Here is a 27,794-nt window from a genome sequence, read left to right as displayed (position 1 = left end):
CCTGGAATACGATCCCCTGCCGCGAAGAATCGTTTTTTCATCCAAGTACACATTTTACTGTTGCGTTAAACAGAGGCTACAGTTAAGGAATTGCGCCCAGTAAATCCTCCCCGGCCAGGATACGAACCCATGACATAGCGCTCGCGGAACGCCAGGCGAGTGTCTTACCACTACACCACGGAGACTGTCATTCTGACAGATCATCATATTGGTACCCTGGTACTGTGGTCTGCCCCGGGTCAAGAGTACCCAATCTTCTGCAATCTGACTGTAGGAGGACAAAGAGGGCCATAGTTCCTCTAGCTCGAACTTTAGTTGCTGAATTGGGACCTCAGCAGCAGTTCTCGTCACCAGTTGACACCTCGCACCCCTACACGTCAGTCAGAGATGATGATACATACAACGGTAGGGAATTAGCTTATTTTTTCAGAGCACAAAAGTTCGCTAATTCTGTAAGTATCATATTAAATTCAGTAGGAAAAAACTTGCTTTATGTCCTATAGAGACTTGGCAAGGTATGCCTACATCCTTGGACTACCAATTTTACTTTTGAAGCATTTAACTGTTTCATTTGTTTTCGAAACTTTGTTTCATTTGTTAGTAGGATTTTCTTGCCCTCATCCTCTTACATGAGTACCGGGTACAAGATTTCCTGCGCCTTTGATTTAATCTAATCATTTAACATCTTTTATTTAACTTTAATTGTTAAAGATCACACAGGATAGGTACCAGTTGCCACGTTGTCCTGTTTCTGACATTTCACTATTGAATATTCGTGTACCTTTATTTGCTAATTTCACCATGTTTCGTCTCCAAACTTTCCGTGCAAATCCAGCAGGTGAAATAGGGACTTTAAGTCGTGCCAAGAGGACTGAATTACAAACTCTTGCACATGAGTATCAACTAGAAGTTCCCTACCAAGCCAACAAAAATGACCTACACAACCTGTTGCTGGATTACTATTTAGAGCAAGGTAAGATAGACTCTGAAACTCATGAAACTTACTATATTGCAGAGAAAACTGACTTGGCAACGATGAAACTTAAACTAGAGCTGGCTAAGATTGAACGTGAGCAGCAAAGGGAAGCCCGCGAACAACAAGAACGAGCGGCTGCCATAAGAAGGGAAGAACAAGAACGAGAAATCACCCTCAGAGAACGCGAAGCTGCTTTGAGGAGAGAAGAACACGAACGAGGACTCGCCCTCCAAGAACGTGAGGTTGCACTACTCCAGGAGCGGGAACGAGTACAGCTTGAAACCAAACGACGCGAGTTGGAGATGCAACGCGAACATGACAAGCAACAAGCAACACTGGCTCTAGAGTGTCGTCAACGTGAAATCGCCTTGGAAACTTCCCACTTCACTCAACGCCAACAAGCTACTGCCAATCTTCCCGTCAGTTTTAATATATCACATGCAAGTAAGTTAATGCCATCCTTTGTAGAAGCAGAAGTTGATGTGTTTTTCACCACCTTTGAAACCCTTGCTAATCAACTCAGTTGGCCTGTCGACCAATGGGCCACACTTCTCAGAGTCCATCTTACAGGTAGAGCTGCAGTCACACTCAGTACTTTGGCGTCTGAGAATGACTACTACACTCTGAAACAAGCAGTGTTGGACGCCTACCTACTTTCCACTGAAAGTTATAGAAGGAAATTCCGTGACCACCTGAAGGCAAGTACCACTACCTTCCTCGAGTTTGCTAACACGAAACGGAGGTATTTCATGAAATGGCTGGAAGCAGCACATGTCTCTACTTTTACAGAACTCGTCAACCTGATGCTTGTTGAAGAATTCTTGAGACGTGTGCCGCCTCCTGTCCGCCTCTACTTAGCAGATAAAGAAGAAACCGACTACCTGAAGTGTGCTAAGTCGGCTGACACTTACAGCCTCATCCACCGGCTGACACCCGAACCATCCTCCAGTAAGAAGTCGTGGTACAGTTACGAGAAGGTGAGCCCCGATCAAGCTGGTTCACAACTGTACTGCAAGTATTGTAGACTCTATGGACATACCATAGACAAGTGTGGTAAGTCTCAATACAAGGGAACCACTGACCAACAAAGACCCAAACCAACTCCTCCTAAGTCCGGTAAGCCTGTGATGAATGTTGGTGTTGATGTTAATGATCTTTCTCTTTTCAGTAACCACCTGTATACTGGAACTGTCTCTGCCAACGGTTCAAATCCGGAGGGACGTTTCAAATTGAAGATCTTGAGGGACACAGCGGCTCTACAATCGATCATCTTGAAGTCGGCTGTGCCCAACATAGTCTACACCGGGGAAACAGTCTTCATCACTGACCTCACTGCTACCACTCCATACCCTCTCGCCAGAGTCCACCTGGATTGTCCCTACGTGAACGGAGAAGTCCAAGTCGCCGTCAGGGAAAAGCCTTTTCCCATGCCTGGAGTGCAACTTCTCCTAGGCAACGACTTGGCAGAAGACCTGCAACCGACCAACCTGATCGTCATGGACAAACCCCAGGTGTGTAACTCTGTGCCAATAAACCCTATTCTTGAGTATGTTCCAGCAGAGGTTCAAGAGAGTGATGAAGTTTCTCCTCCGGTTCTCGTGACCACCCGTGCACAAGCCGCACGTCCACAGCCAGCTGACTCTACTGCTACCGCTGTCCCTCAAGACCCTCAGAAACTACCCCCGCATCTGACCAAGTTGGAGTTCCGTAAGTTGCAGAGGGAAGATCTTACTTTAACACCATTGTTTTTCCAGGCTGAGACTCAACCCGACAGTATTCCTGGGTTCTTCCTAGAGAACGACTTGCTCTACCGCAGATATAGACCCAGTAAACTGAAGGAGGAGGACGATTGGGCCAACATCGAACAACTTGTGATTCCCACCAGCCTGCGGCCCACTATTCTACACCTGGCCCACGGAGCATTCTCCCACTACGGCTTCAACAAGACTTACCATGGGATTCGTCAAGACTACTACTGGCCAGGTATGGTAAATAACGTCAAACAGTACGTAAAACAGTGTCATACATGTCAGATGGCAGGCAAACCGAACGTCTCCATTCCCAGAGCACCACTGATTCCCATACAGGTGCCTGCGGAACCTTTCCACAGACTCATAATAGACTGTGTTGGTCCTTTACCTCGGACCAGTTCAGGTAACGCCTACATCCTAACCATCCTGTGTCCTACCACCAGATTTCCCATAGCAGTTCCAGTGAAGAACATCACGGCTGCTACGGTTATAAAACATCTATTGAAGATCTTCACTCAATACGGATTTCCCAGGGAGATTCAAAGTGACTGTGGCACCAACTTCACCAGTGATCTCTTCAAAAGGACACTGGAGGAGTTCAACATCAAACAGGTATTGTCCAGCCCCTATCATCCTGCTTCACAGGGTTCTCTTGAACGTAGTCATCAGACCATCAAAGCACTCTTGAAAAAGTTTTGTAGTGAAACCTCGAAGGATTGGGATAAGCAGATTGACCTTATAATGTGTATTTTCAGAAGTCTCCCCAATGAGTCCCTAGGAGTATCTCCTTATGAGATGCTCTACGGCCGTAAGTGCCGTACTCCCCTTAAGGCTTTCAAAGACTCTCTCAGAGATGCCACCTTCAGTGAGCATCAGAATGTGCCCCAGTTTCTTCAAAACCTTCAACACATTCTAGAGAGAGTCCACCGCTTTGCCCATGATAATCTATTGAAAGCCCAGGTGAGAATGAAGACTCATTACGACCAGACCAGCAAAGTAAGAAAATTCAAGCCGGGAGACTTCGTCCTTGCCTATTTCCCTATCCCAGGTTCACCTTTACAAAACAGGTTTTCAGGACCCTACTGCGTCAAAGAGTGCAGAAGCAACAACACTTACGTCATAGAGACTCCAGATAGGCGGCGGAAGACCCAGCTGTGCCACGTCAACCTCCTGAAGCAATATAATGGTACTCCTCCCACTGTCTTGACTAATTGTTCTACCTTCACAGAACCCTACGTCCACAGTGAGACCATCCCAGCTTCTTCTCCCGAAAGCACTGACAAGGAGTCGGCGCTTTCTAATTCCGAAATCCTTAATGATCTTCCCAAATGCTTTCAGGATAATAATCGTGCTCCTATGCCCTCTTCTAATTCCACTCTCACCTCGTCAGATAAGCCCTTCATCCTCCATGTCGACGCCAATGGTACCGACGATGGTGGTGTCGTGATGCAGCAACGAGGCGAGAAGAATACACCTGTCAGCGACTACTGCTACAAGGAACGACGGAACAATTGGCAAGGAGCTACTCTTCCTCATCCTGAAGCTTCAGCACTTCACTCCACACCTGAAAAGTGCTCGGTCCACCATCAATACGGACCACACCACCCTACACCTCTTGCAGCACGCCCACTTCTCATATCAACGTCTTCTACTATGGGCTTGCTAACTGCAGAAATTCAACCTGGAGACACGCTATACCAAGAGTCTGACAACATCTTAGCCCATGATCTCTCCAGAGTTTATGAAGTAGAAGAGACTCCATCCATTACTCCACCACATAACGACGTACTTCTTCCAGAACCGCAGGCTTCGGGGGAGAGTTGTGACGATAATCTCCTTCAAGAGATTGAGCCTGCTCTTCCCTCCATAATTACGTCGTCGAAATTATATAAAACGACTATGGAAGACATGTCCAACAATGACAACAACACCAGCAAGGCTTGCCAGGGTGAGCAAAACGTATGCAGCCAGCCACCTGTTCGGACTCAAACCACCAAACTACATGTTGATCGCTGCCGGCTCCGCTGATTGGTCGCCGGTCTGGCTGCACCTGCACTCGCCCCCCCATACTACTTGATGTCTGGGGTCGCCCCAACCTCAGACCTCAGAATGTTCAGTGCTCTCGTTGTCACCACTCCTCCCGGCTAGACGCTAGCGTGTACTGAGAGAAGTGGTGGCTTAAAGCCAATATTCCAGCACCTCCCATTTACTTTTGTATTGCACTTCTTGTTATTTTGCCTTAACGTAACTTTTCATTGTGTCATTTAATTATTCTTATTATTTTGATTGATTGATTTTATTATAAGAATTTGTTTGTGCATTTTATTCATGTTTTGATTTATTTAACGTAATTAAAATTTCATTGTTAAAATTTACTTGTGTTTTGTGTGTCTTCTCCTTACCTTACCACAGACGAAGTTTCAGTTTTTTCTATTTTTTTTTTATAACTATGTGACGAGGCCATACCCCTAGCCTTAAACAGCCGAACACCAACGTGTTACCGTCACAATATATATATATATATATATATATATATATATATATATATATATATATATATATAGTAGTAGTAGGCATCCTTCAGTCTCGGGAGACTATGGAGTTGCGCCCTAGTTGTCAATCCTGGTGCAGCGTCTGGTGTGACTGATGAGGCCAATCCGAGAGTGGCAGTCCATCCCACACCGAGCACAAACGAAGTCCGATTCTGGTCTGTCTTCCTGGTTACCGGCTTTCCTTCTCTGTCTCTTTGCCTCCGATTCCTTGGCAAGTGACTCCTCGAACTTGGAGAGACCTCGTTGAACAGACTGCCTCCAGGCTGAACGGTCTGTAGCCAGTGTCTCCCATATAGCAAGATCGACGTCCATGGCTTTCAGGTCCCTTTTGCATACGTCTTTGTACCGTAGCTGGGGCTTGCCTACTGGACGCTTTCCCTGCCTCAGCTCTCCATACAGGAGATCCTTGGGGATCCTGCCGTCGCCCATTCGCACAACGTGCCCGAGCCAGCGCATTCGTCTCTGTTTCAGCATTGTGTACATGCTGGTGATTCTTGCTCTCCCCAAGACGTTGTTGTTTGTCACCTTGTCCTGCCAGGTGATGTCCAAGATGTGTCGAAGGCAGCGCATGTGGTAGGCATTCAGCCGTCTTTCCTGACGGGCGCGGAGTGTCCAAGACTCACTGCCATAAAGGAGAGTGCTCAGGACACAGGATCTGTAAACCTGAATCTTAGTATACTCAGTTAGCCTATTGTTGGCCCACACTCTCTTTGTCAGTTTGGACATGGTAGTAGATGCCTTACCGATGCGTTTGTTTAGCTCCGTATCAAGAGAGAGGGAGTCAGAGATTGTGGAGCCCAGGTACACGAAGTCGTGAACAACTTCCAGTTTGGAATCAGAGATGCCGATGTCAGGTGGGGAGTCCACTCCTTGTCCCATGACTTGTGTTTTCTTCAGACTGATGGTGAGTCCGAAAGCCTGAGAGGCCTCGCTGAAGCGGGTTATGAGCCGTTGGAGGTCTTCAGCTGAGTGGGCAGTGACTGCTGCGTCGTCGGCAAAGAGGAAGTCGCGCAGACACCTCAGCCGAACCTTTGTCTTGGCTCTCAGCCTGGCGAGGTTAAAGAGCTTCCCATCCGACCTGGTCCGGAGGTAAATGCCTTCCGTGACAGATCCGAAGGCGTGCCGCAGCATAACTGCGAAGAAAATCCCGAATAGGGTTGGAGCCAGTACGCAGCCCTGCTTTACTCCACTTCGGATGTCAAAGGCGCCTGATGTTAGGCCATCAAAGACCACGGTGCCCCTCATGTTCTCATGGAAAGATCTGATGATGCTGAGGAGCCTGGGTGGGCATCCGATCTTGGGGAGGATCTTGAACAGGCCATCCCTGCTGACGAGGTCGAAGGCCTTCGTCAGGTCTATGAAGGCTACAAAGAGTGGCTGCTTCTGTTCCCTGCATATATATATATATATATATATATATATATATATATATATATATATATATATATATATATATATATATATATATATATATATATGTATATGTATATGTATATATATATGTATATGTATATGTATGTATGTATATGTATGTATGTATGTATGTATGTATATATATATATATATATATATATATATATATATATATATATATGTATATATATATATATTTATCTATATATATATATATATATATATGAATGAAAACTCACACCCCAGAAGTGACTCGAACCCATACTCCCAGAAGCAACGCAACTGGTAACTACAGGGCGCCTTAATCCGCTTGACCATCACGGCCGTCAAGGAAGTGATAGCCGAGGCTATTTGAGCCACTTCCCCGCCGGCAACTCGGATGGTAATCTTGGGCATAGCATTTCACCAAATCACCTCATTCTTTGGGGCACACGTGAGGAACACAAATGCGAACAAGCCTGAATGGTCCCTAGGACTATATGCGAATGAAAACTCACACCCCAGAAGTGACTCGAACCCATACTCCCAGAAGCAACGCAACTGGTAACTACAGGGCGCCTTAATCCGCTTGACCATCACGGCCGTCAAGGAAGTGATAGCCGAGGCTATTTGAGCCACTTCCCCGCCGGCAACTCGGATGGTAATCTTGGGCATAGCATTTCACCAAATCACCTCATTCTTTGGGGCACACGTGAGGAACACAAATGCGAACAAGCCTGAATGGTCCCCAGGACTATATGCGAATGAAAACTCACACCCCAGAAGTGACTCGAACCCATACTCCCAGAAGCAACGCAACTGGTAACTACAGGGCGCCTTAATCCGCTTGACCATCACGGCCGTCAAGGAAGTGATAGCCGAGGCTATTTGAGCCACTTCCCCGCCGGCAACTCGGATGGTAATCTTGGGCATAGCATTTCACCAAATCACCTCATTCTTTGGGGCACACGTGAGGAACACAAATGCGAACAAGCCTGAATGGTCCCCAGGACTATATGCGAATGAAAACTCACACCCCAGAAGTGACTCGAACCCATACTCCCAGAAGCAGATGGTCAAGCGGATTAAGGCGCCCTGTAGTTACCAGTTGCGTTGCTTCTGGGAGTATGGGTTCGAGTCACTTCTGGGGTGTGAGTTTTCATTCGCATATAGTCCTGGGGACCATTCAGGCTTGTTCGCATTTGTGTTCCTCACGTGTGCCCCAAAGAATGAGGTGATTTGGTGAAATGCTATGCCCAAGATTACCATCCGAGTTGCCGGCGGGGAAGTGGCTCAAATAGCCTCGGCTATCACTTCCTTGACGGCCGTGATGGTCAAGCGGATTAAGGCGCCCTGTAGTTACCAGTTGCGTTGCTTCTGGGAGTATGGGTTCGAGTCACTTCTGGGGTGTGAGTTTTCATTCGCATATAGTCCTGGGGACCATTCAGGCTTGTTCGCATATATATATATATATATATATATATATATATATATATATATGTATATATATTCAAAGACTTTAGTTCACAAATACACAACTGAATAGAACTTACGTATCTCCGATTTTATATCTACATTTGAGTGAGGTGGGAGGGGTGATGTGGCATTAACACAAGACAGAACAAGAGGGGATATTAATAGGGTATTAAAAGTATCAACACAAGACAGAACACAAACAATGGGTATTGAATAGAAGTGTTTGTAGAAAGCCTATTGGTCCATATTTCTTGATGCTTCTATATTGGAGCGGAGTCTTGAGGTGGGTAGAATATAGTTGTGCAATAATTGGCTGTTGATTGCTGGTGTTGACTTCTTGATGTGTAGTGCCTCGCAAACGTCAAGCCGCCTGCTATCGCTGTATCTATCGATGATTTCTGTGTTGTTTACTAGGATTTCTCTGGCGATGGTTTGGTTGTGGGAAGAGATTATATGTTCCTTAATGGAGCCCTGTTGCTTATGCATCGTTAAACGCCTAGAAAGAGATGTTGTTGTCTTGCCTATATACTGGGTTTTTTGGAGCTTACAGTCCCCAAGTGGGCATTTGAAGGCATAGACGACGTTAGTCTCTTTTAAATGGCCACTGCTTCGCAAGTGGGGATGTTTCTGATGGGTGAGAAAGAAACATTTGCGCAGCGCATCCCGCAGCGTTGCGCGGGCAGTCTGGGGCCGTATAAATACGGGGGCACAGAGGGGCTCTGCCCTCACTCCGCCTGCCCCCGCCGCTGCCCTCGCAACCACTCCCCGGCCGCCCGACTTCGCACGAGATGGACATCACGCCAGCTGCCTCGGTACCTGGCCTCTCTCTCACGAACATCATGGGGCCCTCGACACCCCAGACCGATCCGGCAGGGGCCTCCTGCCCTACACTTTTAACCCCAAGGTGAGGTTTTCTGTTCAATTCTAGTCAGGACCTCCTCAGTGCGGCGTGTGCCAAGCGCCATCCCCTCGCGGTACTTGTGTGCCGACTTAGTTAGTCCTTTGGGCTCTCTGCTGCTAGTTCCCGGGAGAGCTGGGGCGCCCTTCTTGGCCCCGTGTCTGGCGCCCCCGTGCCGTGCAGGTCGCGTGGCTGGCTTAGGGTCGGCGTGCGCCGGGCCGCGTCCCTAGGGGCCTGCGTTCGGTCTCCTCTCAGGTGGGGCACCGTCCAGCCGCGCCCGTCGTGTCCAGGGGGCCCCGCAGCGTGGCGTGCCCAGGCGCGCGCCCTGCCCGGGGCCCCTTCGGCGGCCAGGCGTGCCCTTGCCGGCGTCGCCACGTGGCCAGGCGTGAAGGGCCCTTCGCCCTTCATGCTCTGCCTTGGGGCCCATGCCTCGCCGCCATCGACCACGTGTCTGGTCGTTTGGGCGTGCGTCGGCGTCCTTCCCGCCTTTCCTTCAGGGCTCCCCGCTGCCGGCCCGCCGGGTTCCCTGGGCCGGCCCAGGGGGCCAGGTTTTCTCTTTGTCCGAGGACATGTGTCGCCGTCGGCGACGGCTTGTGGCCAGGTTCGGTCCTACGCCCGGGGCGCATGTTCTTGGCGGCGGCGACACGTGGCCAGGCGTGGGCGGCCCTCTGGTGGCCCCGCCTTGGGGCCCATGCCTTGCCGGGGCGTCACGTGCCTGGCCGGCAGGGCGTGCTTCTGCGACTTTCCTGTTTTCCCTCGTCAAAGCCACGTGGCTTTGCGCCACGGTTTCCCCAAGTCGAGGCTCGGGCTGCCTTGCGCCCGTACAGGCGCGCCTGTGTGCGGCCCACCCCCCCCCCCTCCCTTTCGTCTAGGCCCTGAGCATGCCGTGTGGCAGCGCTTGGTTGGTAGGCCGCGTGGTACTTGGCGTGTGTGGTGTGTTCTCAGCTAGGCACGTCGCCCTCGGACGTCTCGCCCGGCCGTGTTGCCCGGGGAGGTAGTCCCAGGCCCTTTGGAGTCCCGGAGTCCCCAGATACGTCTCCCCTGGAGTTGTCGCCGAACAAGTTGTCCCCAGTCGTCCGTCTGCCCGGTGTAAGACCGGCATGTAGTCCCCAGACGTACGTCTGGCCGGTGTAGCCCGGTGTGTTATTTCAAGCTTTCCGTCGTCCAGGCCCTCAGGCACGTGTCCTGCTTGCCTAGGGGGTTGCCAGGACCGTTACTCCTTGTCCTCCGTCTGGCCGGTGTTGCCCGGCAGGTTGGTTCCCAGCGCCTTGTGGCAGCGCTTGGCTGGTAGGCCACGGGTCCTTGGCGTGTGTGGTGTGTTCTCAGCTAGGCACGTCGCCCTCGGACGTCTCGCCCGGCCGTGTTGCCCGGGGAGTTAGTCCCAGGTCCCTTTGGAGTCCCGGAGTCCCCAGGTACGTCTTCCCCGGAGTTGTCGCCGAACAAATTGTCCCCAGACGTCCGTCTGCCTGGTGTAAGACCGGCATGTTGTACCCAGACGTTCGTCTGGCCGGTGTAGCCCGGTGTGTTGTTTAAAGCTTTCCGTCGCCCAGGCCCTCAGGCACGTGTCCTGCTTGCCTGGGGGGTAGCCAGGACCGTTACTCCATGTACTCCGTCTGGCCGGTGTCGACCGGCAGGTTGGTTCCCAGGCGTTCCCGCCTGGCCGGTGTAGCCCGGTGTGTTTGTCTTAAGCGCCCTGCCCGTCCATTGTAGCAGGGATTCCTCCTACGTTGCAAGTTCAGCGTTCGTCCGCCTGCCCGTTCGCCTTGTGTCGTCGGTTGTTCTTCAACGTCGGAGGGAGACGCTGGCGTTGTAAGCACGGACCCGAGATCAGCACGACGACGTCTGCAGGTTTACGTCTAACGGTACGCACCACAGGCCCTGGGTTTGGCGTTGCCGCCGGCAATCCAGGATGACTCGTCTCCCTCGGTGTTCGTTAAGTCCTCGGCGTACAGTTCCAGGGGCAGTGCCCTGGACAGGGGGGTGGCCCCCATGTTGCCTGGGGCACGGTACCCTCCAGCAGATGGAGGCGTCGAAGCGTCGTCGGGAACGTCGTATATTTAATGATATCCCATTCTTTGCCTTTCTAAGACTTGTAAATTAAGATTTTCACACACTTTATATGGAAGGTTTCTTATTTTGTACTTGCAGACATCTCGCGACATGCCTTGCCCTTATTCATAATTATGTTCTACATTTCAGCCCTGACATGCCTCTGCTTTCAGGTCACCACGGATTCCTTTTGCCAACAGCCTAACTTAATTTACTCCTTCATTCATTGCCTCGCGCATGTCGCATGTTCAATTTTTGCGTTCGCTGTGCTACAGTGTGTTTGTTCACTTTTCCTTGTCTTACGTCATTAAGTAAAGTCAGCCAGGATGTCCTATTTGCAGAGTTATAAGTAATTTATTAAGTAAAGTCAGCCAGAAGGTGCTATTTGCAGTATTCGCGGGCCCTTATTTTGCTTTACGTTCCCTGGCCCTGCATTTTTGCCTAGTTTCCTCAGTGGTTACAGTATTTACGCTTGGCTCTTGCAGTTTATTCACGTTACTTATTTGGTTATATTTATGTTATGCTTCACCTCCGTTCTCTTAATGTAAAAATGGTTATATATGCACGCCGATTGTATACCCTTATTTTGTACTTGCAGATATCACGTGCCATGCCTTGCCCCTATTCAGGTGCCCTGGACAGGGGGGTGGCCCCCACGTTGCCTGGGGCACGGTACCCTCCAGCAGATGGCGGCGTCGAAGCGTCGTCGGGAACGTCGTATATTTAATGATATCCCGTTCTTTGCCTTCCTAAAACAATGTAAATTAAGATTTTCACGCACTTTATATGGAAGGTTTCTTATTTTGTACTTGCAAACATCTCGCGACATGCCTTGCCCTTACTCTTAATTACGTTCTACATTTCAGCACTAACATGCCTCCTGCTTTCAGATTACCACGGATTCTTTTTCCCAAACAGCCTACCTTAATTTACTCCGACAGTTGATGCTTTGCTCATGTCGTATGTTTAATTTTGCGTTGCTGTGTTCAGTATGTTTGCTCATTTTTCCTTGCCTTACGTCATTAAGTAAAGTCAGCCAGGATGTGCTATTTGCAGAGTTACTAATTAAATTATTAAGTAAAGTCAGGCAGGATGTGCTATTTGCAGAGTTACTAAGTAAATTATTAAGTAAAGTCAGCCAGGATATGCTATTTGCAGAGTTACTAAGTAAATTATTAAGTAAAGTCAGCCAGGATGTGCTATTTGCAGAGTTACTAAGTAAATTATTAAGTAGAGTCAGCCAGGATGTGCTATTTGCAGAGTTCCTAAGTAAATTATTAAGTAAAGTCAGCCAGGATTTGCTATTTGCAGAGTTACTAAGTAAATTATTAAGTAAAGTCAGCCAGGATGTGCTATTTGCAGAGTTCCTAAGTAAATTATTAAGTAAAGTCAGCCAGGATGTGCTATTTGCAGAGTTACTAAGTAAATTATTAAGTAGAGTCAGCCAGGATGTGCTATTTGCAGAGTTCCTAAGTAAATTATTAAGTAAAGTCAGCCAGGCTGGGCTATTTGCAGTATTCGCGGGCCCCCCTTTTAGCTTCCCGTTTCCTGGCCCTGCACTTTTACCTAGTTTCATCGGTAGTCACAGTAGTTTATGCTTAGTTCTTGCAGTTTATTCACGTTACTTATATGGTTATATTTATGTTATGCTTCTCCTCCGTTTCTTAATGTAAAAATGGTTTTATTTATTCTAGGGCGAAATGTTCCATTTAGCCTACCGCAATTTAATACATCTTACTTATTTGGTAACATTTGTGCTGTGCATCATTTTATGTTTGTCATTAAATTTGTTATCTATTTATTATAGGGCGAAATGTCCCATTCGCCTACCACTATTTAATCCCTGTTACTTAATTGGTTACATTTGTGTCGTGCATCCTTTATGTTTGTTATAAACAATTTTTACTATAGGGCGAAATGTTATATTTGTCTTACGTTATTTTGTTTCTGCCATCTTTTGTTTATTTCCTTGGCAGTGTCTACAGTTAGTAGTCCCCTTTCCTTCGCCGTTGTTTTTCAAGGCAGCCAGGATGTGCGAGGTGCAGTTGTGGGCACTCGCCTCTAGCTTTACGCTTCTGGCCCTGCAGTTGTTGGGTTCCTTTCATTTATTCTCGTTTACGCCTAGCTCTCGCTGTTAGTTATGTTCTTCCCCCGGTTCCTCTGTCGTTCAACTACGCTTGTTGCTTACTACGTCTGTAAGGTCTGCTGCTTGCCTTGCTATCAGTGTTGTGGGCCTCTTGCTTCTTGCTTGTTTATTCAGGCTACTTTCCCCCCCCCCCCTTCTCTGGGTTTTTTTCATTGGGTTGGTTAAATTTTTTTCTGTTGCCTAGATATTTCCTTGGTCTCCTTCGGGTGTTTACTGAGCTTTGCCTTTATGGTTTGGGTAAATTCCGACGCGTCGGGCTCGTTGCTGTGTTACGGGCCTCTTGCCCTTGCTTTAAGTTATTGGGGCCTGTTCGTCAGCCTTCCCCAGTCATTCGCCTCCTGCAGGCTATGCTTTGATAGCTGCTTGTCTCTTTTGCTGGGTTACTTTTATGCTTCTCCCCTTCCTGTCTAGGTATGTTTAGGTATGGCCAGCGGTGCGCGAGCCGCGGCTTATCGGTTGCCCCCCCCCCCCTGGTTCCCTGTTTACTCGGTCTCGCCCTCTTACTTCCGCATTCTTAATTCCATCCCATTCTACGTTATCGCCTCTCGCTTTAGGGCCTATGTCCCTCTCAGACCCGGTTGTGTGCCGTCCAGCGCGCCTCGGCGACGTTATCTTCTCTTCGGCCCACTGTTATTTCCGCCCCCCCCCCCCCAGCCGTGCGGGCACGCCTGTGGGAAACGTCTCCTTAGTTCCTCCTATGTCTGCTTGTCTTACCATCCCCCCCCCCTCCTTCGTGCCTGCAGGATTCTCTTTTTATCCCCGGCAACGTGTCTTAATTACTGTTAGTTGGGGCAGCGTATGTTATGCTAGCAGGCGCGGCAGCCGGGTTTATTCCCCCCCCAGCCTGTCGCCAGGTTAGTCAGGCTGTCACTAACGTTCCCTCTTTCCGCAGTGGCGAGAAGCCGGACCACCCAACATCTGCAACACGGAAGAGGGCACGGACGGCGTCAACGCGAGGACAGCAACGTAGTGGAGCACGGACACAGCCGGCCAAGGCGCGGACCAAGCCCGCACGCTTTGCCTCCCACTCTACAGAGCCCTCCTCGGCTGGCTCGGACACGGACACCGGGCGCACACCTCAGCAGGACAATTCGGACAAAGCAACGGGTGGCACAGTGACACAACTCCCACCCTTTCAGCAGACGATTGGACGACGCTGCAGGCCCTCATTGCGCAAGCACGTGGGCCCTCCTTGGGCTCAGGTCACCGCGACGGAGGAGGTGCAGTGACATCGGACAACAGTGCAGTGTCGCTGCCGCCCTTGTTCCTGCGAGAAGCAGGCCTCGCCGAGACGCCGACAACAGTTCCCGCGCACCTCCTGCCCTGCAACTTCACCCTGCAACTGTGAGGACCCTATTCAACTCCCCGCAGCCAGCGGCGAGTCGTACTTACAGGGCTAAGTGGGTGGAGTACGCCGCCTACGTCTCGGCAGGATGGCGAGGAGAATGCCCCTTCGATGCTGCACCTTCGACTCTGGTGAACTTCCTGCAATCTCTGCCCTCGCGGGGCCTGGCTTACCGCTCTCTGCACGCCTATCTAGCGGCCTTCGCCTTCGTCCGCAAGCTACACGGTAGGAGGGACCCAACTCGGCAGTTCCTGGTCACCCAACTCCTCAAGGGGCACGTAACTCCGCACAGCGGGCCCCTGCACGGCGTCTCCCTGTGACGAGGAGCCCCATGCATCGCCTGCTGCGGGCACTGGGAGGCGTATGTAACTCCGCTTATGAGAAGTCTTGCTACAGGGCGCTCTTCTCCCTGGTTTTCCACGCCTGCCTACGCCCGGGTGAGGCGGTCTACGTGGAGCATGGACGACACACGCTCAACCTTGAGCAGGTATCACTTACGACGGCAGGAATAGATATCGTCTTCAACACCTACAAGCACAGCGCAGGTCACACGCCCACCCTCTCCCTGAGAGCGAACCCTTCCAGCAAGTACCGCCCGGTCCGTGCTCTGTCCAAATACTTTAATTACAGGGGCCTGGCCCCGGGGCCCATATTCAAACACGCCGCAGGCGCTCCTGTCACCAGGCGAGTTTTCTCCAGGATCCTACGCACTGCCCTCTCGGCGCTAGGCTGCCTCCAGATGACTACGCGCCGCATTCCTTCCGTATCGGCAGGGCCACCCAGCTGTCTCGGGACGGGCTCGCCACATCAGAAATAATGGCAGTCGGCAGGTGGAAGAGTAGTGCTCTCACATCCTACGTCAGACGGGACGTTGTTGCTCTGCCACTTTGAGTGCCTCACGCGGCCAGCTGGCACTCGCCCTTCGGGGGGGGGGGTCCGGCCGCTGGCCTGCGGTGGGGGTGCAGCGCCGGTCCCCAAGTGTCCCGCTGTCCGCAGCTAATACTTTGCCCAGTCTAGGTGCTAGTAAGCCCTACTTGTAGTCACACCCCCTTCTCCTTATTCATTAGGTCTTTTACGGCCTCTTGGCCGGGTACATTACGTGTTATGTGGTCTCTCACTTATTAGTTATTCTTTGTGTCCTGCCTGTTATATCCTAGTGTTATATAATTACTACACATTTGCACTCGGCCTTAATTCTAGTACCAATTAACCTTTAGGTTTCTGCAGAATTAGTTTCCATGTCACTATAGGCTAAGGTCTCATACTTACTACGGGTGTACCTTTTAAGTTAAATCTAGTCCTCGGACTTGGAATTGTTACTGTTAATTCTTACTTTATATATTTACTTTATATATTTTAATATAAACTTTATATATTTACTTACTTTATATATTTGAAACTTTATATATTAACATGTTCTGCAGAATTTAATCTTCAATAAATTTAAAGCCCCATACTGCCAGTATCTTTCTCCCCCTGATCAGAAAAGCGTTCTGTTTTGTGTCTGGAGAGTTTCTCATGAGTAGGCTGGCCGTTTTTCTGGTTTTATAGTAAATCTCCAACCAGACTCACCAAATCCTTCACTAATCCTTCCATTATTGCAATAATAATGTTATTAGAATTGGAACTCCAGCTAACACAACCTCTCACTGTGACTGCACCTGAATGACTGAATGTAGAAATAAATAAATAAATAATAAATAAATAAATATGTTTATTCAGGTAAGGTACATACATACATACAAGTGATGTTACATTAATGGATTAATATATAGATAGAGCTAGTACATACAATGCCTAAAGCCACTATTACGCAATGCGTTTCGGGCAAGAAAAACATTAATATCTAGAACTTAATACTAATTGAGCATAAAGAATAAAAAGTGTTGAGAACAAATACAAATAAAGATAACAAAAAAAGCGGGAACATGACTGAAAAAGCAGCACAAATACACTAGGTTGACAAACAGTGTTGATTAAACAAAAAAAAATTACAGACATGGGTTGACAATAGAGGAGTGAGGTAGGTTACAGGGAATTTATTAGGTAGTGTTTAGTTTTTATCTTAAACTGGTTGAGAGAGGTACAGTCTTTAACATGGTTGGGAAGGTCATTCCACATTCTGGGTCCCTTGATTTGTAGAGCATTTCTAGTTTGATTAAGTCGTACTCTAGGAATATCAAAACTGTATTTATTTCTGGTGTGGTGCTCATGGGTTCTGTTACAACCTTCAATGAAGCTTTTGAGGTCAGGATTGGCATTACAGTTCAGCGTTTTATATATTTATTTATTTATTTATTTTATTTATTTATGCATATACAAGAATGTACATAAGGAATGTGAGGATACAAATATGGTAATTACAGTCTTGTAAAGCCACTACTTGCCATCATCTTTATTACTGATGTTAATGTTGTCTATCTGTAGCTGAATTGCATTTGATGATTTGCTTCCAAATAAGATGTAGTAAGTCTTTTCGATGTTTAATGTTAGTTTGTTCGTTGACATCCATAAGTGGACTTTTTTTAATTCATTATTCACAACATTATTTAGTGTATGTGGATTGAGGTTTGAATAGATAAGAGTAGTATCGTCAGCAAACAGTATAGGTTTGAGAATAATAGAGACATTAGGCAGATCGTTTATATATATAAGAAATAGAAGAGGTCCTAAGATGCTGCCCTGTGGCACTCCAACGGTAATTGGTAGAGTGGACGAAGTTGTATCATTGATGGTTACATATTGGTGTCTGTCACTAAGATAGGATCGGATGTAGTCAAGGGCAAGGCCTCGGATTCCATAATGCTGGAGTTTAAGTAAGAGGTAGTTGTGATTAACAGTATCAAAGGCTTTTCTTAGGTCAATGAAGAGTCCAATCGGAAACTCATTTTTGTCAAGGGCTGAGTAGATAACGTCAAGGAGACTAATGATTGCATCGTTGGTGCTCTTTTGGGACCGGAAGCCAAACTGGCAGGGGCTGAGTATGTCGAATTTTACGAGGTAGGAATAGAGCTGTTTGTAAATAATTTTTTCAAATATTTTTGATAGAATGGGTAGATTTGATATTGGTCTATAATTGTTTATGTCCGCCGGATTGCCTCCTTTATGGACTGGCGTTACTCTTGCTTTGTATATGTATAATACACAAGAGAGAATGTGCAGTGACTTAATATCTAACATATTCAGAGATTTGAGTAAGGGTACCGAGTGATGTCTGGGGCCAGAGTTGGATATTGTCCTAATAGCAGCTTTGTGTTGGGTAATAAGAGGACGTAAATGATTTTGGGTAGTAGAACCCCAAGCACAAATACCATAGTTGAGGTATGGATAGATGAGGGAGTAATAGAGAGTAACCAGGGCAGGGCGGGGTACATAATATCTGATCTTAGAAAGAATGCCAACAGTTTTTGAAACTTTTTTTGATATATTTAGAATGTGACCCTGGAAATTCAGCTTGTGGTCGATGAGAACGCCAAGGAATTTGCCATCTAATTTGTTACAAATTTGGGTATTGTTTATTTTGAGATTTATCTGATTAGAGGATTTATTGCCAAACAGAATATAAAACGTTTTGTCGATGTTAAGGGTGAGTTTGTTGGCGGTTAGCCAAAGATGGACTTTCTCTTGCTCAGTATTTACTGTGGCATTTAGAGCAAGGGGGTCAGGACTGGAGTAAATGAAGGTTGTGTCGTCAGCAAATAGAATTGGTTTGAGGTGTTGGGAGGCATTTGGAAGGTCATTAATGTAGATGAGAAAGAGGAGAGGGCCAAGTATGCTGTAGATGTAATGTAGAAATGTAGAAACCCAGTTACAAACAATAGTAAGAAGTAGGAAAAATAAAGTGTGGCACCAGAAAGAACACTGGAACGCCTAGGTGAGCGTCGCCACCATTATCACAACACGGGACGGTGAGTGTCCAGACATGAGCATAAAACCTTCCCACAAACTGCACCTATCATAAAGAACAAGCCCACCATTGACCTTCAAGTGCTCACATCAAGTCTAACTCTACAACAGCCTAAGAAACAACACTCAAGCCTTGCCTAAGCCTCAACATTGACGTCCTACCGTGAGGCGTCACCCAGCATCACCATTCATGCAGTCACCCGAAGAGAAAACCTTCCCACAAACTGCACCTATCATAAAAAAGATGAAGCCTCACCAGTGTCCAGAGTGTGGGAAGGTATTCACTTATCTTTCACATATGAAGACTCACATGTTAGTGCTTTCGGGTGAAAAACCTCATAATTGTCCAGAGTGTGGGAAGAGGTTTAGTCGGGTTGGAGATATGAAGACTCACATGTTAGTGCATTCGGGTGAAAAACCTTATAGTTGTCCAGAGTGTGGGAAGAGGTTCAGTCAGCTTGGACATATAAAGACTCACATGATGATGCACGTTGATGAAAGACCTTTTGAGTGTGATGAGTGTGGCAAAAGGTTTAGAGATCGTCGCTCTATAATGCGTCACATGTTAGTACATACAGAAGAAAGGCCTTTTGAGTGTGATAAATGTGGCAGATTATTTAAATCACGTAAAGGTATAAAAGCACACATGTTAGTGCATTTGAATGATAAACCTTCATGAGTGTCGAAAGTTTTAAAAGAGATTCGGTCATCTTTGTAGTATGAAAACTCAAAAGACGGTGCATTTGGGTGATAGGATAAACATTTTGAGTGTGAGAGATAAATCAGAAAATGTTTTAAGTATAATGTATATTGAAGCACATATTAAAAAATAAAATGTTTATTCAGGTAAGGTACATACATACAAGAGATTTTACATAATTTAATGGATTTATAGATGGAGCTAGTACATACAATGCCTAAAGCCACTATTACGCAAAGCGTTTTGGGCAGGAAAAACATTAATGGCTAAAACCTAATACTAATTGAGTATAAAGAATAAAATGTGTTGAGAACAAATAAAAATAGAGATAAAAAAGGGGGGAACATGGCTGAAAAAGCAGCACAAATACAATTAGGTCGACAAATAGTGTTGTTTAAGAAAACAGGCATGGGTTGACAATAGGGGGGTAAGGTAGATTACAGGGAATTTATTAGGTAGTGCTTCGTTCTTATCTTAAACTGGTTGAGAGAGGTACAGTCTTTAACATGGTTGGGAAGGTCATTCCACATTCTGGGTCCCTTGATTTGTAGAGCATTTCTAGTTTGATTAAGTCGTACTCTAGGAATATCAAAACTGAATATATTTCTGGTGTGGTGCTCATGGAATCTGTTACAACCTTCAATGAAGATTTTGAGGTCAGGATTGGCATTACAGTTCAGCGCTTTATATATGTATAATACACATGAGAGAATGTGCAGTGACTTAATATCTAGTTCATCATAATATATCTATCAAAATATAGTTCATCAGTTCATCATAACATATCCATAAGTGAAATGGGTGTTTTGACTCACATACATGCAACACTACATGTATGTGAATCAAAACACCCATTTCACTTATGGTAAAAGGAGAAATGCTTGGAGTGACTCTGTGTACATGCGGCTCAGGCTTGGGTACAAATATTACTGGGAATATGGGATAGGTGTTCATGATAATGACACGAGGTGTAAACTATGTGGTATGTTAAGGTCTCACACCCTTGCCCATTATGTTCTTAAAAAAAAAAATAAAATGTTTATTTAGGTAAGGTACATACATACAATAAATTTTTACAAAGATTGGTTGACTTATAAGTAGAGCTAGTACATACAATGCCTAAAGCCACTATTACGCAAAGCGTTTCAGGCATGATAAACTTTAACGATTCTTCGCGGCAGGGGATCGTATTCCAGGGACCGTAGGATTAAGGACTTGCCCGAAACGCTACGCGTACTAGTGGCTGTACAAGAATGTAACAACTCTTGTATATATCAAAAAAAAAAAAAAATGACAAGCTTAATACTAATTGAGCATAATGAGTAGAATGAAAACAAGAAATGAAAACATAGCTGAAAAAGCAGCACAAATACAATTATGTCGACAAACAGCGCTCTTTAAGAAAAAACAAACATTGGTTGACAATAGAAGGGTAAGGTAGGTTACAGGGAATTTATTAGGTATAGCTTCGTTTTTATCTTAAACTGGTTGAGAGAGGTACAGTCTTTAACATGGTTGGGAAGGTCATTCCACATTCTGGGCCCCTTGATTTGTAGACCATTTCTAGTTTGATTAAGTCGTACTCTAGGAATATCAAAATTGTATTTATTTCTGGTGTGGTGCTCATGGGTTCTGTTACAACCTTCTATGAAGCTTTTGAGATCAGGATTGGCATTATAGTTTAGTGTTTTGTTTTTTTTCGCAATTGTTTCTTTCTCCCCCGCCAGAAAAATCCCCGCTTGCGTCAAGCAGTGACCATTTTCTGACCAGGGGGAGAAAGATACTGGCAGCATGGGGCGTTAAAGTTTATTGAAGATTAAATTCTGCAGAACATGTAAATATATAAAGTAAGAATTAACAGTAACAATTCCAAGTCCGAGGACTAGATTTAACTTAAAAGGTACACCCGTAGTAATTATGAGACCTTAGCCTATAGTGACATGGAAACTAATTCTGCAGAAACGTAAAGCTTAACTGGTACTAGAATTAAGGCCGAATGCAAATGTGAGTAATTATATAACACTAGGATATAACAGGCAGGACACAAAGAGTAACTAATAAGTGAGAGACCACATAACACATAATGTACCCGACCAAGAGGCCGGAAAGACCTAATGAATAAGGAGAAGAGGGTGACTACAAGTAGGGCTTACTAGCACCTAGACTGGGCAAAGTATTAGCTGCGGACAGCGGGACACTTGGGGACCGGCGCTGCACCCCCACCGCAGGCCAGCGGCCGGACCCCCCCCCCCCCCCCGAAGGGCGAGTGCCAGCTGGCCGCATGAGGCACTCAAAGTGGCAGAGCAACAACGTCCCGCCTGACGTAGGATGTGAAAGCACTACTCCTCCACCTGCCGACAGCCATTATTTCTGAAGTGGCGAGCCCATCCCGAGACAGCTGGGTGGCCCTGCCGATACGGAAGGAATGCGGCGCGTAGTCATCTGGAGGCAAGCCTAGCGCCGTGAGGGCAGAGCGTAGGATCATGGAGAAATCTCGCCTGATGACAGGAGCGCCTGCGGCGTGTTTGATTATGGGCCCCGGGCCCAGGCCCCTGTGATTAAAGTATTTAGACAGGGCACGGACCGGGCAGTACTTGCTGGAAGGGTTCGCTCTCAGGGAGAGGGTGGGCGTGCGCCCTGCACTGTGCTTGTAGGTGTTGAAGACGATATCTATTCCTGCCGTCGTAAGTGATACCTGCTCAAGGTTGAGCGTGTGTCGTCCATGGTCCACGTAGACCCGCCTCCCCCGGGCGTAGGCAGGCGTGGAAAACCAGGGAGAAGAGCGCCCTGTAGCAGGACTTCTCATAGGCAGAGTTACATACGCCTCCCAGTGCTTGCAGCAGGCGATGCAGGAGGCTCCTCGTCACAGGGAGACGCCGTGCAGGGGCCCGCTGTGCGGAGTTACGTGCCCCTTTGAGGAGTTGGGTGACCAGGAACTGTCGAGTTGGGTCCCTCCTACCGTGTAGCTTGCAGACGAAGGCGATGGCCGCTAGATAGGCGTGCAGAGAGCGGTAAGCCAGGCCCCGCGAGAGCAGGGATTGCAGGAAGTTCCCCAGAGTCGAAGGTGCAGCATCGAAGGGGCATTCTCCTCGCCGCCCTGCCGAGACGTAGGCGGCGTACTCCACCCACTTAGCCCTGTAAGTACGCCTCGTAGCTGGCTGCAGGGAGTTGAATAGGGTCCTCACAGTTGCAGGGTGAAGTTGCTGGGCAGGAGGTGCGCAGGAACTGTTGTCGGCGTCTCGGCGAGGCCTGCTTCTCGCAGGAACAAGGGCGGCAGCGTCTGTAAGCGGGAAAGAGCATCACAAACCCCGTTTAATTTTCCTGGGAGGTGGGAGGGTAGGAGTGTAATGTTATGGATGAGTAAGAGCACTGCCAAGGGCCTGACAATTTGCATTAGTAGGGGGCACCTAGCAGAGAGTGTGTTGAGCACGCTTACCACTGCACTGTTGTCCGATTTACACACCAGCCTCTTATTGGCCAATACCGGGGCGAAAAGTGCTATGCCCATGAAGAAAGGGTAGAGCTCGAGCAAAGCAATGTTGAGCCGACCCCAGACCTGAGGCCACGTTCCCCTGAACCAGGCTGCCCCTAGCGTTAGTCCATACCCCTTGGAAGAAGCATCTGCACACATTGAAAGTGATGGGGCGTTTCCCCACCCGCCATCTGGGGGAAAAACTGTTACTCCATTGAAATCAGTGAGGAAGGAGCGCCAGGCGACGAGATCGTGCTTAGCCTCCGCGTCCAAATGGCATAGGCGCGAGGGACGCTGTGGGCCTCGCGTAAGCGGGTGCAGACGACGCAAGAAGGCCCGTCCTCCCGGGATTACCGCGGTGGCGAATTGCAACTTCCCGATGATCGCCTGCAGGTCTCGGAGAGGGATGCGCTCCTGACTCAGCGCGACTTCGACCGCTGCTGTGTACTTCGTTCTCTTGTCCTCTGGTAGTCTTGTTTCCATCCTGTGAGCATCAATCTCCAGCCCCAGGAACGTGAGGCAGGAGCACGGGCCCTGCGTTTTGTGAGGTGCCAAGGGGACCCCCAGACGCTCGCAGAGGGCGGTGAACACCCTCAGGCTTCGCTGGCACTCGTCGAACGTGAAACTGACGAAGAGGAAGTCGTCCAATACCTTCACGACGTCACGGACCCCGAACTTCTCGGCGAGGATCCATTGCAGGGCACTGGAGAAGGACTCGAAGATCCGGCAGGAGGGGGCGGCTCCCATGCTGAGCATCTTCTCGTAGTAGTACTTGCCCCCATAAGAAAACCCCAGGAGATGGTAGTCGCTCGGGTGTACTGGGACGATCCTGAAAGCTTCTGCGATGTCGCACTTTGCCAGGTGAGCCCCCGGGGACCGGCTGACAACCATTGTCACTGCATCATGGATAGACTGGTAGGTGACGGACGTCGATTCCCGTGGGATGTTGGCGTTCACACTGTCAGGGGAGTAAGGGTAGCTAAGGTTGTGCAGGAGGCGGTACTTGCCCGGCGTAGACTTCTCCCTCAGTGCTATGGGCGAACACTTGAAATTCTTGAAAGGGGGGGCTTCGTAGGGGCCCGCGATGCGTCCTAGACTCAACTCCTTGTCGAGCATGGGCCCGACGATGTGCGGGAGGTCCGTCGTAGCCTAAGGGTTGCGTGAAGTAAGGGGGGTTCGCACTCCTTCAAAGCCAAGAAGGAACCCCCCTCTGAAACCCCCCACGACGTAGTCTCACAGGGGGTAACCCGCCAGCAAAGCATCAAGGGCGTCGGCGTCCACCGGCGTTGTTCTTAGCCTTGTCCCGTGGTTGTCTTCGTGGGCGCTGGTCATGGGTGGGTCTGTCGCGTATGTGGGCTGGGGGGCACGTGGTGTAGGCCGGGTGCCTCCTTCGGCAGCGCGGGCAGTAGTGCTGGAAGGCACAGGAAGTAAAAGTGCAGCCGGGTCCTCTCGAGTGGTAGGCAAAACAGTAGCCCGGGGGGAGCCCTGCGGCCCGGGCGCTAGAGAGGGAAAGGGCTGCCGGCCGACCTGCCTCCTGTCTGCCTGTCTGGACAGCAACGTGTGCGACCCGCTGTATCGAGCGGAATTCCAGGTCCAGCCTGTAATCAAGCCAAGAACAGTCCGACCTCTCCTTGTCCCATCTGAAGGCCTTGTCGTACCACATCCAGTCGTTTTTGAGGGTCACCTTCATGGTCTTGACGTAGCGGGTGTAGGTGAGCAGGGCCTGAGCCTCGGCCGGGTGCTTCTCTATGTAGAGCGTGGCATAGATGTCAAAGCCGTGCTCCCACTGGTCTGGCGTCAGGGGCATCTGCTTCTTACCAGACGCCTGGGGGTCAGTGGGGGGCGTGGGGCGTGGCTCGTAGGGTCCTGCTTCTCGCTCATGATTGAGCAACTCCCTGAGGTCAACATACTTTTTAGCCCAGATCTTTTCCCGGAGGGCCTGTGGTACATGTACGCCCAGGAGTGGGATGGTGGAAGCCTGGGGAGCCCGAAGGTGTCCCAGCCAAGGGCTAGGAGGTGGGGAAGAAGCGCTCACCCTGGGAGACTCACCATAAGAGGACGGGCTGGAGGAGCTGGCACGGCGCCTCGACGTATGCCCCCTGGCCCTGTATCGAGGGCGACGCTCGGAGGAGAAGGGCGAGGGGGCTGGCGCGGCCGGAGCAGGGGTGGCCAGGGCAGGGGCGGCCGAGGCACCTCCTCCGTCGCGGAGAGCTGCGCCCGAGGAGGGCCCACGTGCTTGCGCAATGAGGGCCTGCAGCGTCGTCCAGTCATCTGCTGAAAGGGGTGGGAGTTGTGTCACTGTGCCACCCGTTGCTTTGCCCAAATTGTGCAGCTGAGGAGTGCGCCCGGTGTCCGTGTCCGAGCCAGCCGAGGAGGGCTCTGTAGAGGGGGAGGCAAAGCGTGCGGGCTTGGTCCGCGCCCTGGCCGGCTGTGTCCGTGCTCCACTACGTTGCTGTCCTCGCGTTGACGCCGTCCGAGCCCTCTTCCGCGTTGCAGATGTTGGGTGGTCCGTCTTCTCGCCACTGCGGAAAGGGGGAACGTTAGTGACAGCCTGACTAACCTGGCGACAGGCAGGGGGAATACCCGGCTGCCGCACCTGCTAGCATAACATACATAACATAACATAACATAACATAACATAACATAACATAACATAACGGGAAGAAACAGAATCCCACGGGCACGAAGGAGGGATGGGGGGGGGGTAAGATAAGCAGACGTAGGAGGAACCAAGGAGACGTTTCCCACGGGCGTGCCCGCACGGCTGGGGGGGAGGGGCCGTCAAACCCCTTGTTTTGTATTTCCATATCTTGTGTTTTGTATAGTCCATGTTTACATGTTTTTTCTTTAATCTCATTAATTGCCTAGGTTGCCTAGCCTAGCCATACTCCCTTACTCCATTGTACCCCTGTAAGCCCCTTTTGTGTTTGTTTTGTACAGTATTGTGTATATATTTTTCCCTATTTTATAGCTTTTTTCTACTTATTTCTGATTCTACAATCAGCTTCTTTTATGCAGTCAAGTATAGACCCAGAACTTAACCTCTTATCCACTATCTATGACAATAATCACTTTAATGATCTAAATTGCAGATATTTTGCAGCACATGATGTAAACAATGTATTAACTCATAATCACAATATCTCTGTAATCAATTTGAACGTTAGATCCCTAGGTAAACACTTCGATGATGTTAGTGCCTTGATTGAAACTATTGGCAACAAATTCTCTTTTATTATACTTACTGAAACATGGTTGAAAGAGGATACTACTCAACTCTTTAACATGCCTAACTACTCAGCAATTCACAACTGTCGTCAACTTCAGAGAGGTGGTGGCACTGCTCTTTACTACCACCAAGAACTAACATGCTTAAAAGAAATTAGAACTAGAGACTGCTATGGGGAGTATATCTTCGCCAGCTTCAGAGTCAAGGGTGCCGAGTCTGTCCTGTCTGTGGGTGCAGTCTATAGAATTCCCAACACTGATGTGTCTGTATTCAACTCAAACCTTAGAAATCTAATACTTGATAACGGACTGAACAAAAACCACCTAATTATCGCAGGGGACTTTAATATTGACCTCTGCGAGCCAGAACACCCTACTGCTGTTAGCTTCCTCAACTGTATGAATTCCTGCCTCCTCATACCCTTAATCACTAGACCTACTAGAATCACTGATAGCACTGCCACGACTCTAGATCACATCTGGACCAACATAACCTCTCCGCTTACCTCAGGTATAATCACCGATAGCACTACAGACCACTACCCCACATTTCTCTTAACTAACATTAGCAAACCACCTCTAGAAACAAGGGAGTTAAGCTTTAGGCTGCACAATGAAACTGCTATAAACAATTTTATAACTGCTGCTGATAATGTCAACTGGGAGTCCGAATTAGGTAACATAGGGGACATCAACCTAGCAGTGCAATCTTTTCTACAAACAACTCTTAGCCTTTATAACACCCACTGTCCTAGGCTTACAAAACAAGTCACAAGCAAAAGGCTTAACAATCCTTGGCTTACAAAGGGAATACTGAAATCCATTAACAAAAAACACGACCTTGAGAAGAAGTATAGGTTAGGAATTGTCTCCAAAGAATTCTCAAAGAATTACTCATTATTGCTAACTAAGATAATTAGACGAGCCAAAACTAATTACTACGAAGATAAATTTACTCAAATAAAGAGCAACATTAAACAAACTTGGAGCACAATTTCACAAATATTGGGATCAAAGAAATCTTTAAATAACAAACCGACTCTCCTGTCTAATAACGATGGTCAGCTTTCAGCCTCTGATTCTGCTATTGAGTTCAATAGGTTCTTCTCTTCCATTGGTTCATCCCTTGCAAATGATATTCCATCTTCCAGTACTGACATTAAGGACTATCTTACAGGTAACTATCCACAGTCTCTGTACCTAAAGCCTATTAACTCCACTGACGTCAATGAGATAATCCTTTCCCTTAAAACCAAGTCTGGTGCCCTTGAGGAGATACCAACTTTAATTTACAAAAAAGCCTCCAGATCTTTAGCCCCTGCTATTGCTTTGCTCTTCAACAAGTCACTTGAACTCCAAACCTTTCCAGATATTCTAAAAAAAGCGAGAGTAACGCCTGTCCACAAATGTGGTGACCCCACAGATGTTAGCAACTACAGACCTATATCAATCCTGCCAAACTTGTCAAAAATTTTTGAAAAACTTATATACAAGCAGCTTTACTCATATCTAGCCAAACTCAATATACTTAGCCCTTGCCAATATGGCTTCAGACCCAAAAAAAGCACTAACGATGCACTTATTAGTATGCTTAACTCGATTCATACAGCTCTTGATAAAAAGGAGCTCCCTGTTGGGTTATTTGTGGACCTGCGTAAAGCTTTTGATACTGTCAACCACCAAAACCTTCTTCTTAAATTACATCATTATGGAGTCAGAGGACACTCCCTACAATACCTCGAGTCCTACCTTACTGACAGGCTCCAATATGTTCCTGTGAATAATACAATTTCTCCCACCCTACCCATCAACATTGGTGTTCCTCAGGGCAGCATACTTGGCCCTCTCCTCTTTCTCATCTACATTAATGACCTTCCAAATGCCTCCCAACACCTCAAACCAA

At 48.1% G+C, this 27,794-nt stretch overlaps 3 protein-coding genes across 3 annotated transcripts; 1 reads left to right on the top strand and 2 right to left on the bottom strand.

The window, feature by feature from the left end:
- Positions 1–18,789: 18,789 nt before the first annotated feature.
- On the top strand, positions 18,790–19,170 carry LOC123754197 (gastrula zinc finger protein XlCGF8.2DB-like). The gene has a single exon (XM_045736406.2). The coding sequence runs from the start codon at positions 18,790–18,792 to the stop codon at positions 19,168–19,170; it is 381 nt and encodes a 126-aa protein (XP_045592362.2).
- A 1,813-nt stretch (positions 19,171–20,983) lies between these two features.
- Positions 20,984–23,831, bottom strand: LOC138354268 (uncharacterized). The gene is made up of 2 exons (XM_069308219.1): positions 22,628–23,831; positions 20,984–22,471 (listed from the first exon to the last, which is right to left on the bottom strand). Exons 1-2 carry the CDS (start codon positions 23,777–23,779, stop codon positions 22,373–22,375), a joined length of 1,251 nt encoding a protein of 416 aa, XP_069164320.1. The 5' UTR covers positions 23,780–23,831; the 3' UTR covers positions 20,984–22,372.
- LOC138355973 (uncharacterized) lies at positions 21,482–21,997 on the bottom strand. The gene has a single exon (XM_069311515.1). It carries the CDS (start codon positions 21,995–21,997, stop codon positions 21,482–21,484), a length of 516 nt encoding a protein of 171 aa, XP_069167616.1.
- Positions 23,832–27,794: the final 3,963 nt, after the last annotated feature.

Source organism: Procambarus clarkii, chromosome 6 (assembly GCF_040958095.1).
Source record: "Procambarus clarkii isolate CNS0578487 chromosome 6, FALCON_Pclarkii_2.0, whole genome shotgun sequence".
Taxonomy (NCBI): domain Eukaryota; kingdom Metazoa; phylum Arthropoda; class Malacostraca; order Decapoda; family Cambaridae; genus Procambarus; species Procambarus clarkii.
This window is presented reverse-complemented; position numbering and strand designations above follow the sequence as displayed.